General features: G+C 43.4%; 1 protein-coding gene across 9 annotated transcripts in view; it reads right to left on the bottom strand.

Annotated features, from left to right (window-relative positions):
- The window catches only part of LOC139385512 (A-kinase anchor protein 13-like), a 153,999-nt gene that overhangs the window by 33,152 nt on the left and 104,712 nt on the right, over window positions 1-16,135 (bottom strand). For all 9 annotated transcript variants that reach the window (XM_071130672.1, XM_071130830.1, XM_071130911.1 and 6 more), the window contains 2 exons: window positions 8,029-8,116; window positions 319-428 (listed from right to left, as the gene is read on the bottom strand). In XM_071130672.1, coding sequence (XP_070986773.1) covers window positions 319-428; window positions 8,029-8,116 — 198 coding nt within the window. The remainder of the gene's footprint in view (window positions 1-318; window positions 429-8,028; window positions 8,117-16,135) is intronic.

Here is a 16,135-nt window from a genome sequence, read left to right as displayed (position 1 = left end):
CCCAGGAAGGAGTGCTCATGGGAGGCTGCTGATGTTACATGGAACGGGCAAGCTGACCAGTCTGCTGTGGACTGGAGGTGGGGGCCAGAGGCCAAAACATAAACTAACGAATAGAGGAGCTGGGAATTATATGGAAATATATCACCAGAAACATCCAACATAAAGTCATAGACCATGTTGTTTGTGTTATAGGATAACTGACTTATAATATACTTGTATGCTATCATGTCATAGCCACTCAAGACACAGGCTTACTCTTCTTCTTTGACGGTGTTGTGACTATAAAGGGAATGTCTCGATCCAGTGTGCTGATCTCACCTTTCTGAAGACACCTTCCTCTCCCAGACTGTCCAAATCACTGACAGAGTCCCACAGGGTGGTCGACACAGAGCCTCCAACAATCTCTGAGCATGGCGATACTGGGAATTCTGGGAAAGAGAAAATTGGTATTAAGATTAGAGTCAGATATTTACTATGGCAAGGCAGCACATATTTAATTGTATTGTTATTTTTAAATTGAACCTTTATTTAACTAGGCAAGTCAGTAAAGAACACATTCTTATTTACAATGACAGCATACTCCAGTCAATGCAGAGTCAATTGTGTGCTGCCCTATGGGACTACCAATCACAGCCAGATGTGATACAGCCTGGATTCGAACGAGGTACTATAGCGACGCCTCTGGCACTGAGATGCAGTGCCTTAGACCTCTACGCCACTCGGGAGTCCCAAGTCAACAGGCTTTAAAAGACAATCAGATTTTTCAATATCAAAACACAACAGAAAGATTGATCATCAAGGTCACATTTTCTAAGAGAATTGGGCCAGATTCACCACTTTGATCACAACACAGTCAAATGATCAGTAAGAAAAATGTGCTGCAAAACATAATTGCATCGCCAGTTGCAATCCTTTTGGGCAGGATGTTGATGTCAGAAAGGATTTTATTCTATGAGTATACTGTATGAGTGGGTTGTTGTTTTGTCATTGTTTGCCCTAGCAACCAGTGGAACAGTGGAAGTGAAAGTTGCCTAAAGCGAAGGGAAGCGCATAACATAAACACAAGATACAGTGATTTGGAGATCTTTTTAAGCTATGATCAAATCAAATCAAATGTTATTGGTCACATACACATATTTAGCAGATGTTATAGCAGGTGTAGCGAAATGTTTGTATTCCTAGCTCCAACAGTGCAGTAGTATCTAACAGTGCAGTAGTATCTAAAAACGATTCACAACAATACACACAAATCTAAAAGTAAAAGAATGGGATTTAGAAATATATAAATATTAGATTGAGCGGCATTGACTAAAACACAGTAGAATAGAATACAGTACATATGAGACAAGTAAAGCAGTATGTAAACATTATTAAAGTGACTAGGGTTCCATTATTAAAGTGGCCAGTGATTCCAAGTCAATGTATAGAGGGCAGCAGCCTCTAAGGTGCAAGGTTGCGTAACCGGGTGGAAGCCGGCTAGTGATGGCTATTTAGCAGTCTGATGACCTTAAGATAGAAGCTGGTTTTTAGTCTCTCGGTCCCAGCTTTTGATGTATCTGTACTGACCTCGTCTTCTGGGTCATAGCGGGGCGAACAGGCCGTGGCTCGGGTGGTTGATGTCCTTAATGATCTTTTTGGCCTTCATGTGACATCGGGTGCTGTAGGTGTCCTGGAGTGCAGGTAGTTTGCCCCCGGTGATGCGTTGGGCAGACCGCACCACCCTCTGGAGAGCCCTGCGGTTGCAAGCTGTGCAGTTGCTGTAACAGGCGGTGATACAGCCCAACACTATGCTCACAATTGCATAATTTAAAAGTTTGTGAGGGCTTTAGGGGCCAAGACAAATTTCTTCAGCCTCCTGAGGTTGAAGAGACGCCATTGTGCCTTTTTCTCCACACTGTCTGTGTGGGTGGACCATTTCAGATAGTCAGTGATGTGTACATCGAGGAACTTGAAGCTTTTCACCTTCTCCACTGTGGTACCGTCAATGTGGATAGGGGAGTGCTCCCTCTGTTGTTTCCTGAAGTCGATGAACAGCTCCTTTGTTTTGTTGACATTGAGTGAGAGGTTATTTTCCTTGCACCACTCTCCCAGGGCCATCACCTCCTCCCTGTAGGCTGTCTCGTCATTGTTGGTAATCAGACTTACTACTGTTGTGTCATCTGACAAACTTGATGATTGGTTGATGATTGAGTTGGAGGAGTGCATGGCCACGCAGTCATGGGTAAACAGGGAGTACAGAGGGGGCTGAGCACACACCCTTGTGGGGCCCCTGTGTTGAGGATCAGTGAAGTGGAGGTGTTGTTTCCTACCTTCACCACCTGGGGGGTGGCCCGTCAGGAACTCCAGGACCCAGTTGCACAGGGCGGGGTTCAGACCCAGGGCCCCGAGCTTAATGATGAGCTTGGAGGGTACTTTGGTGTTGAGTGCTGAGCTATAGTCAATGAACGGCTTTCTTACATAGGTATTTCTCTTGTCTAGATGGGATAGGGCAGTGTGCATTGCAATGGCAATCGCATTGTCTGTCGATCTATTGGGGCGGAAAGCAAATTCAAGTGGGTTTAGGGTGTCAGATAAGGTAGAGGTGATATGATACTTAACTAACCTCTCAAAGCACTTCATGATGACAGAAGTGAGTGCCACAAGGCAATAGTCATTTAGTTCAGTTACCTTACCTTCTTGGGTAGAGGAATATCTTGAATCAAGTGGGGACAGCAAACTGGGAAAGTGAAAGATTGAATATGCCTGTAAACACAACCAGCCAGCTAGTCTGTGCATGCTCTGAGTACGAAGATAGGGATGCCATCTGGGCCAGCAGCCTTGCGAGGGTTAACACGCTTAAATGTCTAACACACGTTGGCCACGGAGAAGGAGAGCCCACAGTCCTTGGTAGTGGGCCACGTCGGTGGCACTGTGTTATCCGCAAAGCGGGCAGAAGAAGGTGTTTAGCTTGTCCGGAAGCAAGACGTTGGTGTCCGCGACGTGACTGGTTTCCCTTTGTAGTCTGTGATTGTCTGTAGACCCTGCCACATACATCTCGTGTCTGAGCCGTTCAATTGCGACTCTACTTTGTCTCTGTACTGACGTTTTGCCTGTTTGATTGCCAAACGGAGGGAATAACTACACTGTTTGTATTCGGCCATATTCCCTGTCACCTTGCCATGGTTAAATGCGGTGGTTCGCGCTTTCAGTTTTGCACGAATGCTGCCATCTATCCACGGTTTCTAGTTTGGGTAGGTTTTAATAGTCACAGTGGGTACAACATCTCCTATACACTTCGTGATGAACTCAGTCCCTGTATCCGTGTATTCGTCAACGTTATTCTCAGCGGCTACCCGGAACATATCCTAGTCCGCATGTTCAGTAACAATCTTGAAGCAACGATTCCGATTGGTCAGACCAGCGTTGAATCGACCTTAGCACGGGTACCTCCTGTTTGAGTTTCTGCCTATAGGAAGGGAGGAGCAAAATGTAGTTGTGATCTGATTTGCCAAAGTGAGGGCGGGGGAGGGCCTTGTAGGCATTTCGAAAAGTTGAGTAGCAGTGGTCCAATGTTTTACCAGTGCGAGTACTACAGTCAATGTGTTGGTAGAACTTCGCTAGCGCTTTCCTCAAATTTGCTTTGTTAAAATCCCCAGCTACAATAAATGTGGTTTCCAGTTTGCATAAAGTCCAGCGTAGTTCTATAACCGAAGACAATTATCTTGGGAGTTAATACGGTCGGATATGATTGAGGTATTCTAGGTCGGGTGAACAAAAGGACTTGAGTTTCTGTATGTTATCACAATCACACCATGAGTGGTTAATCATGAAACATACATCCCCGCCTTTCTGCTTCCCGGAGAGTTCTTTATTCCTGTCTGTGCGATGTACTGATAACCCACATGCCTGTATGAATGGGGACAGTATATCCTGAGAGAGCCATGTTTCCGTGAAACAGAGTATGTTACAATCCCTGATGTCTGTCTGAAGGGGATCCTCACCCTGAGCTCATCTACTTTATTATCCAGAGACTGAACATTAGCGAGTAACATACTCGGAAGCGGTGGATGGTGTTCACGCCTCCTGAGTCGGACTAGAAGTCCACTACGAATATCTCTTCTCCGCCGGCTGTTCTTTGGGGCAGCCCCTGGAATAAGTTAAATTGCCCTGGGGGAATACGAACAACGGATCCAATTCGGGAAAGTCGTATTCCTGGTTGTAATGTTGGGGAGTTACCGCCGCTCTGATATCCAAAAGTTATTTCTGGATGTATGTAATAACATAAAACATTTTGGGCTAATAATGTAAGACATAACACACAAAAAAACAAAATACTGCAAAGTTGCTTAGGAGCTAGAAACAGAACTGCCATATAAACTCAGCAAAAAAATAAACGTCCTCTCACTGTCAACTGCGTGTATTTTCAGCAAACTTAACATGTGTAAATATTTGTATAAACATAACAAGATTCAACAACTGAGACAGAAACTGAACAAGTTCCACAGACATGTGACTAACATAAATGGAATAATGTGTCCCTGAACAAAGGGGGGGGTCAGAATCAAAAGTAACAGTCAGTATCTGGTGTGGCCACCAGCTGCATTCAGTACTACAGTTCATCTCCTCCTCATGGACTGCACCAGATGTTCCACTCTTCCACCAAGGCACCTACAAGTTCCCGGACATTTCTGGGGGGAATGGCCCTAGCCCTCACACTCCGATCCAACAGGTCCCAGACGTGCTCAATGGGATTGAGATCCAGGCTCTTTGCTGGCCATGGCAGAACACTGACATTCCTGTCTTGCAGGAAATCACGCACAGAACGAGCAGTATGGCTGGTGGCATTGTCATGCTGGATGGTCATGTCAGGATGAGCCTGCAGGAAGGGTACCATATGAGGGAGGAGGAACGCACAGCGTTGGCATTGCCTGCAATGACAACAAGCTCAGTCCAATGATGCTGTGACACACCGCCCCAGACCATGACGGACCCTCCACCTCCAAATCGATCCCGCTCCAGAGTACAGGCCTCGGTGTAACGCTCATTCCTTTGACAATAAACGCAAATCCGACCATCACCCCTGGTGAGACAAAACCGCGACTCGTCAGTGAAGAACACTTTTTGCCAGTCCTGTCTGGTCCAGCGACGGTGGGTTTGTGCCCATAGGCGACGTTGTGCTGGTGAGGACCTGCCTCACAACAGGCCTACAAGTCCTCAGTCCAGCCTCTCTCAGCCTATTGCAGACAGTCTGAGCACTGATGGAGGGATTGTGCATCCCTGGTGTAACTCGGGCAGTTTTGTTGCCATCCTGTACCTGTCCCACAGGTGTGATGTTCGGATGTACCGATCCTGTGCAGGTGTTACACGTGGTCTGCCACTGCGAGGACGATCAGCTGTTTGTCCTGTCTCCCTGTAGCGCTGTCTTAGGCGTCTCACAGTACGGACAATGCCATTTATTTCCCTGGCCACATCTGCAGTCCTCATGCCTCCTTGCAGCATGCTAAGGCACGTTCACGTAGATGGAGCAGGGAGCCTTGGCATCTTTCTTTTGGGGGTTTTCAGAGTCACTGTGACCTTAATTGTCTACTGTCTGTAAGCTGTTAGTGTCTTAATGACCGTTCCACAGGTGCATGTTCATTAATTGTTTTTGGTTAATTGAACAAGCATGGGAAACAGCGTTCAAACCTTTTATAACCTCAGGGGGCTGAAGAAACTCAGCTTGTCACCAAAAGCACTCACAAACTTCTACAGATGCACAATCGAGAGCATCCTGTCGGGCTGTATCACCGCCAGGTAAGGCAACTGCTCAGCCCACAACCGTAAGGCTCTACAGAGGGTAGTGAGGTCTGCACAACGCATCACCGGGGGCAAACTACCTGCCCTCCAGGACACCTACACCACCCGATGTCACAGGAAGGCCATAAAGATCATCAAGGACAACAACCACCCGAGCCACTGCCTGTTCACCCCGCTATCATCCAGAAGGCGAGGTCAGTACAGATGCATCAAAGCAGGGGCCGAGAGATTGAAAAACAGCTTCTATCTCAAGGCCATCAGACTGTTAAACAGCCACCACTAACATTGAGTGGCTGCTGCCAACATACTGACTCAACTCCAGCCACTTTAATAATGGAAGTTGATGTAAAAAAATGTTTTATCACTAGCCACTTTAAACAATGCCACTTAATATAATGTTTACATACCCTACATTACTCATCTCATATGTATATGTATATACTGTACTCTATATCATCTACTGCATCTTTCCATCTTTATGTAATACATGTATCACTAGCCACTTTAAACTATGCCACTTTTATGTTTACATACCCTACATTACTCATCCAATATGTATATACTGTACTCTATACCATCTACTGCGACTTGCCTATGCCGTTCTGTACCAGCACTCATTCATATATCTTTATGTACATATTCTTATCCCTTTACACTTGTGTGTATAAGGTAGTAGTTGTGGAATTGTTAGGTTAGATTACTCGTTGGTTATTACTGCATTGTCGGAACTAGAAGCACAAGCATTTCGCTACACTCGCATTAACATCTGCTAACCATGTGTATGTGACAAATAAAATTTAATTTGATGTGAAGTTATTTGGATTTTTACGAATTATCGTTGAAAGACAGGGTCTTGAAAAAGGGATATATTTTTTTGTTGCCGAGTTTATGTCGGCGAAATCTTACTTAATGGCAACTAATCTCTGCACAGATGTGAACAGTAGTCTAAATCCTATGAAATAATGAGCAACATAAACTATCTTCTTCAGATATCAAAGGTAGCAGAGGTAGGTAGCCTTGTTCGTGAGCTGCACAGTGTGCTGCATGCCTGGCCTGCCAAGCAAAGGGGTGCAGTGATACCGAAGGGACACATGGTACAGTAGGGATAATATTCAAAGAAAGCAGTGCCATTCCATACCCATCTTATCTGCATCAATGACCTTACCATTTCAGTGCTCCAGACTGGGACTATTTAGTTGCCGTTTTCGACCCTTTGACTTGACTGTGCAAGTTCAATTCTTAATTGGTGGCATTGGTGCGAGCTGCACATTATATCTATATGGTCACCTTACTTTAAAAAAAAAAAAATTTTTAGGAGGCTAAAACCATGATTTGGTGAAAAAGTCAAGTACATTAACTGCATCATTCCTGTAAAGAAAGTGTCTGCCTGCCCCTGTACCTGTTTCACTGCTGTGTGGAGCAATCCACTTTCTCTCCTTTCCTGGGAAAACATTTCTGTTCCAGTGTTCTTATTGTATAACATTTCAAAATCCAAATGTGGGGAAACCACAGCTATCATGGTTCTCAGCTTTCTGTAGGTATCATTTTTATTTCTCAACTCAAAATTTTGCGCTCAATATAAACTATTTTGCAACAGAGATACTTGATATGGTTTTGAGATAATGGAATGCGCAAAATGCGATATGGCCATTGAGATTGCATAGGCCTCATTGGGCAGCATAGGCTATAACAAAATTTGTCAATTACTTGCCTGAACGTGTTTTTGTTTAGGCATTTTAGTTTGCTTGATATTTGGCAATGTGAAAACAACTGGACCAAATGAAAAAAAATACAATGTAACAAGTAATCTAAATGATTCGAACTATAGCTCAGAACTGTGTGTGAAACGCCCTAAGCCTCTCTCTCTCCTCCTACAAAGCGCTGCTCTCTCCTCTACAGTATGTCTTAATCCTCTGAAATCAAGTTACAACCTCGCCTTTCCAACTGAGATCCTCCAGAAATCAAATTACATTCTGGCAAATGCTCTTCCATGATCCAAGCAAGGACCTCTGGAACTCTGACATCCCTCCTACTCTTCATTTATGCTCCTCTCTATTTTATATAACCCCCAATGATTAGTGACTGCCTGACAGAAAAGAAAACTCAACACTGGCAATGCCATGGCTGGAAATTGTCAATACAAATTCCCCTGACAAGCTGCCTTGAAGACAGAGTTCCTTTGACTAACAGATCTGTATGTAAGTTCCCTTAGCCTCATCTACAGTACTGCATCATATTTTGACTCGTTCTTACCTGTGCATTCTGGGATCGTGGTTTTCACCTGTAGTGTGGGATCTGTGCAGGGCTGGACAGGGTAAAATGACTCCTTCTCTTTGTGGATCTGTAAACAGAGGAAATTTGGGATCAACAAGACTGAACTTATACAACAGATGTCTTCAGCAATGTAGAGGGTAAAATGTTGTAGTTTTTGAGAGACAAAACCACTACTGGATATTCACCAACTACCCGTTTCTCCGAATGTTCTATTTTCATAAACCCCAAGAACCTGAGAAGAATTCCTAGTATTCTCAACCACATTGTCTTGGCTGGTTGGTTGTGTATGAACAGTCAGACAGACTTACAGTAGTGTTAGTCTCAGGACATTAACATTGATGGCCTCTACTTTGGAAGACCCCATTTTCCCTACCACAGAACCATTTTCCTTACCACAGAACCATTTTCCCTACCACAGAACCATTTTCCTTACCACAGAACCATTTTCCCTACCACAGAACCATTTTCCCTACCACAGAACCCAGCCTTGCATATGGGGGAGAGAAGAAATACATTCCTGGGGGTAGAGAGAATCTAATCACGTGAATAAAAGTGGGACTGTGCCGCAATCTGACTTGCCAGGCCCACATCTGGCCTATCCCATGGGCCCAGGTCTGCTACAGGCAGCATAGAGGCATCATACTGTCTGGAACAGCCTGGGCTGAGCTAAGCTGAGACTGCTGTTCACCACACATGCTGCTGGGAATTTGGACTGGGAGTCAGAGAGGAATTCTGCCCACATGTAAACATGAGGCCTGATTGACATTCAGCTAACAGCTGCTAGCAGTCTGAGGCTCTGGGTCTAGCAGGAGTTCAAGTAATATAAGGATGATCAGTGTTCACTGTTCAGATGGCAGTACGAGCAGAATGGAAGAGGGAGAACACAAACACTCAGATTCATACAGAGAGTGATGACAAAATGAATAGAGATAAACTATTGCTTTTTCTAGTAGATGCCCTTATTACAACCCAAATAGATCAGCTGAAGATTTCAAGAGTTAAAATATAGTGACTACAATAATTACACTTCTCCAGGGAGGGGTTTATTGAGAACTTGGCCATGGAGAGTTGAAGAGGACAGAGAGGAGATTCACACCGCTCAGCCTCAGTACCCCATCATACAGCCCCAAACATCACACCCACAGTCAGCCCACTCATCATGTGACTCCAGGTCGCCAACTACAGAGCCAATCCTGGCCATGTTCTATTATAATCTCCACCCGGCACAGCCAGAAGAGGACTGACCACCCCTCAAAGCCTGGTTCCTCTATAGGTTTCTTCCTAGGTTTTGGCCTTTCTAGGGAGTTTTTCCTAGCCACTGTGCTTCTACACCTGCATTGCTTGCTGTTTGGGGTTTTAGGCTGGATTTCTGTACAGCACTTTGAGATATCAGCTGATGTACAAATGGCTATATAAATACATTTGATTTGATTTGAATCCTCACATGTACTGTACTCAGTTTGTAATAAGTGTGTGTGTGTGTGCATGCTCGCGTGTGTGTGGCTGTGTGCTTTTGCTTATACTATCTTTGTGGGTACCATAGTCCTCACAAGGATAGTAAAACAAGGACAATTATGACAATTGAGGACATTTCACCGGTCTCCACAAGAAAAAAGGCTATTTTAGGCTTAAAGGTTAGGTTTAGGGTTAGGGTTAGAATTAGGGTTAGGTTAAGGTTTTAGAGAAAATAGGATTCTGAATGGGAATCAATTGTTTAGTCCCCACAAGGATAGTAAAACAAACACGTGTGTGTGTGTGTTTACATGAGTATATTATTCAAATGCACTCATGCATGCAAGTGTGACTGCGTGTGTGTGTGTGTGTGTGTGTGTGTGTGTATCTGCTTATGTTTATGTGTTTATCCAGGACATTCTCCAGTCACACACACACAAACACGCACGAGCAGCTGCTGATTACAGGGCCTTATTGTTCCTCCCCTTATCAGCTGCTGCTGCTCAGACTCAGGCCAGGGTGACAATACGGACACGTGACCTGGTGATACTATCCTCTCAGACCACACAATGGCTTTATCACACCACACGACCCACGGAAAGATAGATGACCCATGACCACATCTCAACATGCTTTTATCACTGACAGACAACCCACGATGAGACCTCATCAAGGTTTATCTCACATAGACAACCCACGGACACATCGCAACATGCTTCGACAGTATCACACCAGACGACCCACATTCGGACATAAGTATGGTTTATCACGAAAACCAAAACACATTAGGACCTTTCTATCCCTTTACAACCTGTAGATGACCCTGTGGAGACCTATCACATAAGGCAACCCCATCCTATCACAGACCAGCCCCACAATGCACCACCCTTTATCCAACCAGACTCTAAGATGTAAAGGTCCTGACTGAATCAATGACTATGGTCCCATCAGCCCAGACCCAGTTGAGTTTGTGACAGCCCCCTGGGCCCCTGACGGTGTGCCCAGTCCACATCAAACACAGGACTCTGACACCGGACACAGTTCATTGACAAACTGCTGGACACATAGCTGGATTCCATTCTGATGCCATGTTGTGTAGTCACCAATTGTGATGTTAATGAGCCTTGCAGTCTGGGTTGGTAGGACACACAACCTGGTCTACAGTCAGCGAAATCCTATCTTGGCTAAATATCCGTCTGAAGACCTTGACTCTGACTCAACCACACACACAGAGCTACAGTAATCAAGAAATATGCAATACATTACACGGGTCTGTATTACTATACAGTACATTCTCAAAATGGGCAGAAAAATGATCAGCTATCTGGACTTCCAGAGGAGAGTTCACTGTCTATTGGGTTTCCACCACTGAGGAGAGAAAAGTCAAGACGTCCAGGATCTTTTTGTTAAAGAGGAAATACATCAGTCAATCAGTTACCTGTCTGGACTAAACAGTCCTTAAGGGCCAGAGATTGAAATTATTTATGATCCAACAATTAAGTTATGAAGCCATTCCAATGCTTTTTTTCACAACACAAACATGTGCACTGACGTTCATTACTAATGACAACTTACTTGATGACAAAACTGATTGAGTCAGGTAAAAGTCAATTATATTTCAAAGCATGAAACCCAATAAAATCTATATGCATTTTTGTTATGAGAGAGAGAGAGAGAGAGAGAGAGAGAGAGAGAGAGAGAGAGAGAGAGAGAGAGAGAGTGTGTGGGAGAGAGAATAAAGTCCATGTGTACATTGCTCTTCTCTGTAGTGGGAATGTGAAAACGTGGATTTCCCCATGCTTGTGGTTAATTGTCTTAGCCCCACTAGAGGGATGTGGGGGGAGGGGGCTTCTATACCAGGGGCTCTGCACAGTCAAAGTGGCTAGTGGACAATGCACAAGGCCTAATTGATGGGCCTGCCTACAGCCCAGTCAATCACTGAGCAGCCTCTGTGTGCCCTGCAGCACTAGGTGGAGGAGAACACTACACTCTTATTCTCCAGAAGCCCAGGGTCCAGGCCCCACAGCAGACACACACACCGGACACACATACTTAACATACAATATAGAACATGAGACATGGACACAGTTCTTATTGTATACAATGCATGCAGGTACAAACACATATCCATTATTATCCAACAATGAATAATAATTCATTTTTGTTCTATTCTATTTTATTATATTCTATACAAAAATAGCATGCATTTACACAGTATTTCAGGCCTTAAGCCTGTGCTGTCTGAGAAAGTAGATGATCAGCTAAAAATTGATTTGGTGGGTGGAGAAAGAGGCTCCATGTTTAGAAGTGTCCCTGAAGGAAAATACACCAAAATATAGTGTATGGCAGACAGAGACATGCCATTTCCACAGTGACAGCCAATGGCTGGCGTGACACAGTGACATCCAATGGCTAGCATGACACAGTGACACTGCAAGGGAGAGGAATGTCCTTGGAGAGAACTAATTCGAAGTGCTTTGTTACAGTACTTACTGTGTAGATAAAAACAACACTGCCAAGCTTAGTTTACGCACATACGATCAATACATGCACTTAGAATAGATTTGTAAATTGTTTTTATTTAACTTGTATTTATTCAGGCGAACCCATTGAGACCAGGGTCTCAATTACAATGGTGCCCTGAGGACAACGATACAACAAATTCAAAATGATCAATAAAAATAAACTGAAAATTACATAATAAACACTACAGCTTCAAACACCAAATACAATTGTTTATATTAAATCCAAATAGTTGCAATTCTCATTAAATTCATTCAACATTAAAGTCCTAAACTGCCCTAGAGGCACCAGAGTCAAGATGAGTTTTGTAGACTATTCTAAAAATGGGAGGGGCACTAAAACTGAAGGCGGCTTTACCGAGGGGGGGAGGGGGAGGGGGGGTAATTTCAGAAAAGATTTCTCCCAGGAGTGGTACTAGCAACGAGTAGCAAGGAGTTTTACCCTGGTCTATCTGGCACTGAGTTCACTTGGCCATCGCCCTTCACGGCACACATGACCACACCACACCAAAGAACTTCACAGGACAGTTTGTCAGTCTGAGAAAGGGCCAAAGCTAAGGAAAAATAGATTTGATCTGACCACTAACGCCGTCAACCCTACTTTTGAGGGATGGTGTAAGACAGATGCAATAAATAAGGTATAGAGGCCATCTTGTCTCTAATATACAGTGCCTTCAAAAAGTATTTCTATCCCTTGACTAGTTCACAAATGTTTTTTCCCCCCTCACCCATCTACAGTACACACAATACCCCATAATTACTAAGTGAAAACATGTTTTTAGACATTTTTACAAATGTATTGAAAATTAAATACAGAAATATCGAATTTACATAAGTATTCACACCCGAGTCAATAAATGTTAGAATCACCTTTGGCAGCGATTACATCTGTGAGTCTTTCTGGGAAAGTCAGGTTGCTCCAGTGTATATTTGGCCATGTGTTTTATTCTCCTGCTGAAAGGTGAATTCGTCTTCCAGTGTCTGTTGGAAAACAAACTAAGACAGGGGCTCCTCTAGCATTTTGTCTGCTTAGCTCTATTCTGTTGATTTTTATCCTAAACAAACTCCCTAGTCCTTGCCGATGACAAGCATACCCATAACATGATGCAGCCAGCACCTAGCTTGAAGTGGTACTCAGTGATGTGTTGTGTTGGATTTCCCCCCAAATAAACACTTTGTATTCAGGATATAAAGTACTTTTCTTTTCCACATGTTTAGCAGTTTTACTTCAGTGCCTTATTGCAAACAGGATGCATGTTTTGGAATATATGAATTCTGTTGAGGCTTCCTTCTTCTCACTCTGTTATTACAGTTAGTATTACAGTTAGTATTATGGTTAGCATTACGGAAAGTATTAGACTCACAGATGTAAATTCTCGGGCCGACTCTTTTCTCTGTATATATCAATGATGTCGCTCTTGCTGCGGGTGATTCTCTGATCTCTTTCTTTGCTAGGTAAAGTTCCGCCTTATCAGCTCATTGGTCACCATAGCAACACCCCCCCCCCATAGCACGCGCTCCAGCAGGTATATTTCACTGGTCATCTCCAAAGCCTACACCTACTTTGGCCACCTTTCCTTCCAGTTCTCTGCTGCCAATGACTGGAACGAATTGCAAAAATCACTGAAGTTGAATAATTATATCTCCCTCACTAACTTTAAGTGTCAGCTGCCAGAGCAGCTTACAGATCGCTGCAGCCGTACAGTGCCTTGCGAAAGTATTCGGCCCCCTTGAACTTTGCGACCTTTTGCCACATTTCAGGCTTCAAACATAAAGATATAAAACTGTATTTTTTTTGTGAAGAATCAACAACAAGTGGGACACAATCATGAAGTGGAATGACATTTATTGGATATTTCAAACTTTTTTAACAAATCAAAAACTGAAAAATTGGGCGTGCAAAATTATTCAGCCCCCTTAAGTTAATACTTTGTAGCGCCACCTTTTGCTGCGATTACAGCTGTAAGTCGCTTGGGGTATGTCTCCATCAGTTTTGCACATCGAGAGACTGACATTTTTTCCCATTCCTCCTTGCAAAACAGCTCGAGCTCAGTGAGGTTGGATGGAGAGCATTTGTGAACAGCAGTTTTCAGTTCTTTCCACAGATTCTCGATTGGATTCAGGTCTGGACTTTGACTTGGCCATTCTAACACCTGGATATGTTTATTTTTGAACCATTCCATTGTAGATTTTGCTTTATGTTTTGGATCATTGTCTTGTTGGAAGACAAATCTCCGTCCCAGTCTCAGGTCTTTTGCAGACTCCATCAGGTTTTCTTCCAGAATGGTCCTGTATTTGGCTCCATCCATCTTCCCATCAATTTTAACCATCTTCCCTGTCCCTGCTGAAGAAAAGCAGGCCCAAACCATGATGCTGCCACCACAATGTTTGACAGTGGGGATGGTGTGTTCAGGGTGATGAGCTGTGTTGCTTTTACGCCAAACATAACGTTTTGCATTGTTGCCAAAAAGTTCCATTTTGGTTTCATCTGACCAGAGCACCTTCTTCCACATGTTTGGTGTGTCTCCCAGGTGGCTTGTGGCAAACTTTAAACAACACTTTTTATGGATATCTTTAAGAAATGGCTTTCTTCTTGCCACTCTTCCATAAAGGCCAGATTTGTGCAATATACGACTGATTGTTGTCCTATGGACAGAGTCTCCCACCTCAGCTGTAGATCTCTGCAGTTCATCCAGAGTGATCATGGGCCTCTTGGCTGCATCTCTGATCAGTCTTCTCCTTGTATGAGCTGAAAGTTTAGAGGGACGGCCAGGTCTTGGTAGATTTGCAGTGGTCTGATACTCCTTCCATTTCAATATTATCGCTTGCACAGTGCTCCTTGGGATGTTTAAAGCTTGGGAAATCTTTTTGTATCCAAATCCGGCTTTAAACTTCTTCACAACAGTATCTCGGACCTGCCTGGTGTGTTCCTTGTTCTTCATGATGCTCTCTGCGCTTTTAACAGACCTCTGAGACTATCACAGTGCAGGTGCATTTATACAGAGACTTGATTACACACAGGTGGATTGTATTTATCATCATTAGTCATTTAGGTCAACATTGGATCATTCAGAGATCCAACTTCTGGAGAGAGTTTGCTGCACTGAAAGTAAAGGGGCTGAATAATTTTGCACGCCCAATTTTTTAGTTTTTGATTTGTTAAAAAAGTTTGAAATATCCAATAAATGTCGTTCCACTTCATGATTGTGTCCCACTTATTGTTGATTCTTCACAAAAAAATACAGTTTTATTTCTTTATGTTTGAAGCCTGAAATGTGGCAAAAGGTCGCAAAGTTCAAGGGGGGCGAATACTTTCGCAAGGCACTGTACACAGACCATCTGTAAATAGCCCATCCAACCAACTACCTACCTCATCCCATATTTGTTTTTGATTTTCTGCTCTTTTGCACACCAGTATTTCTACTTGCACATCGTCATCTGCACATATATCACTCCAGTATAAATGGCTAAATTGTAATTACTTCGCAACTATGGCCAATTTATTGCCTTACCTCGTTACTTCATTTGCACACACTGTATACAGATTTTTCTATTGTGTTATTGACTGTACGTTTGTTTATCCCAGGTGTAACTCTATGTTGTTGTTTTTGCTTTGCTTTATCTTGGCCAGGTCGCAGTTGTAAATAGCCTACCTGGTTAAATAAAGGTGAAAAAAACTAAAATGTTGTTGATCCATCCTCAGTTTTGTCCTATCACAGCCGTTAAAACTCTGTAACTGCTTTAAAGTCACCATTGGCCACATGGTAAAATCCCTGAGCGATTTCCTTCCTCTTTGGCAACTAAGTTACGAGGAATGCTTGTATCTTTAAAGAGTAATTAATGACTTCGCCGTGCTCAAAGGGATATTCATTGTCTGCTATTATTTTTTTTTTTTTAAATACCAATCTACCAATGGGTGCCTTTCTTTGTGTGGCATTGGAAAACCTCCCTGGTCGTTGTGTTTGAATCTGTTTGAAATTCAGATTGTGTGGGGGACAGAGATGAGGTAGTCATTCAAAATGAGGAAAAAGTAACACAATAACAGTGTACTTGGTCTTCTCTTCCCCTCTGTATTGAAGCCATCCAAAATGTTATTTAACATTTTAGTGATA

Source organism: Oncorhynchus clarkii, chromosome 1 (genome assembly GCF_045791955.1).
Source record: "Oncorhynchus clarkii lewisi isolate Uvic-CL-2024 chromosome 1, UVic_Ocla_1.0, whole genome shotgun sequence".
Lineage (NCBI taxonomy): Eukaryota > Metazoa > Chordata > Actinopteri > Salmoniformes > Salmonidae > Oncorhynchus > Oncorhynchus clarkii.
The sequence above is the reverse complement of the archived record's forward strand: the minus strand, read 5'-3'. Positions and strand labels throughout refer to the sequence as shown.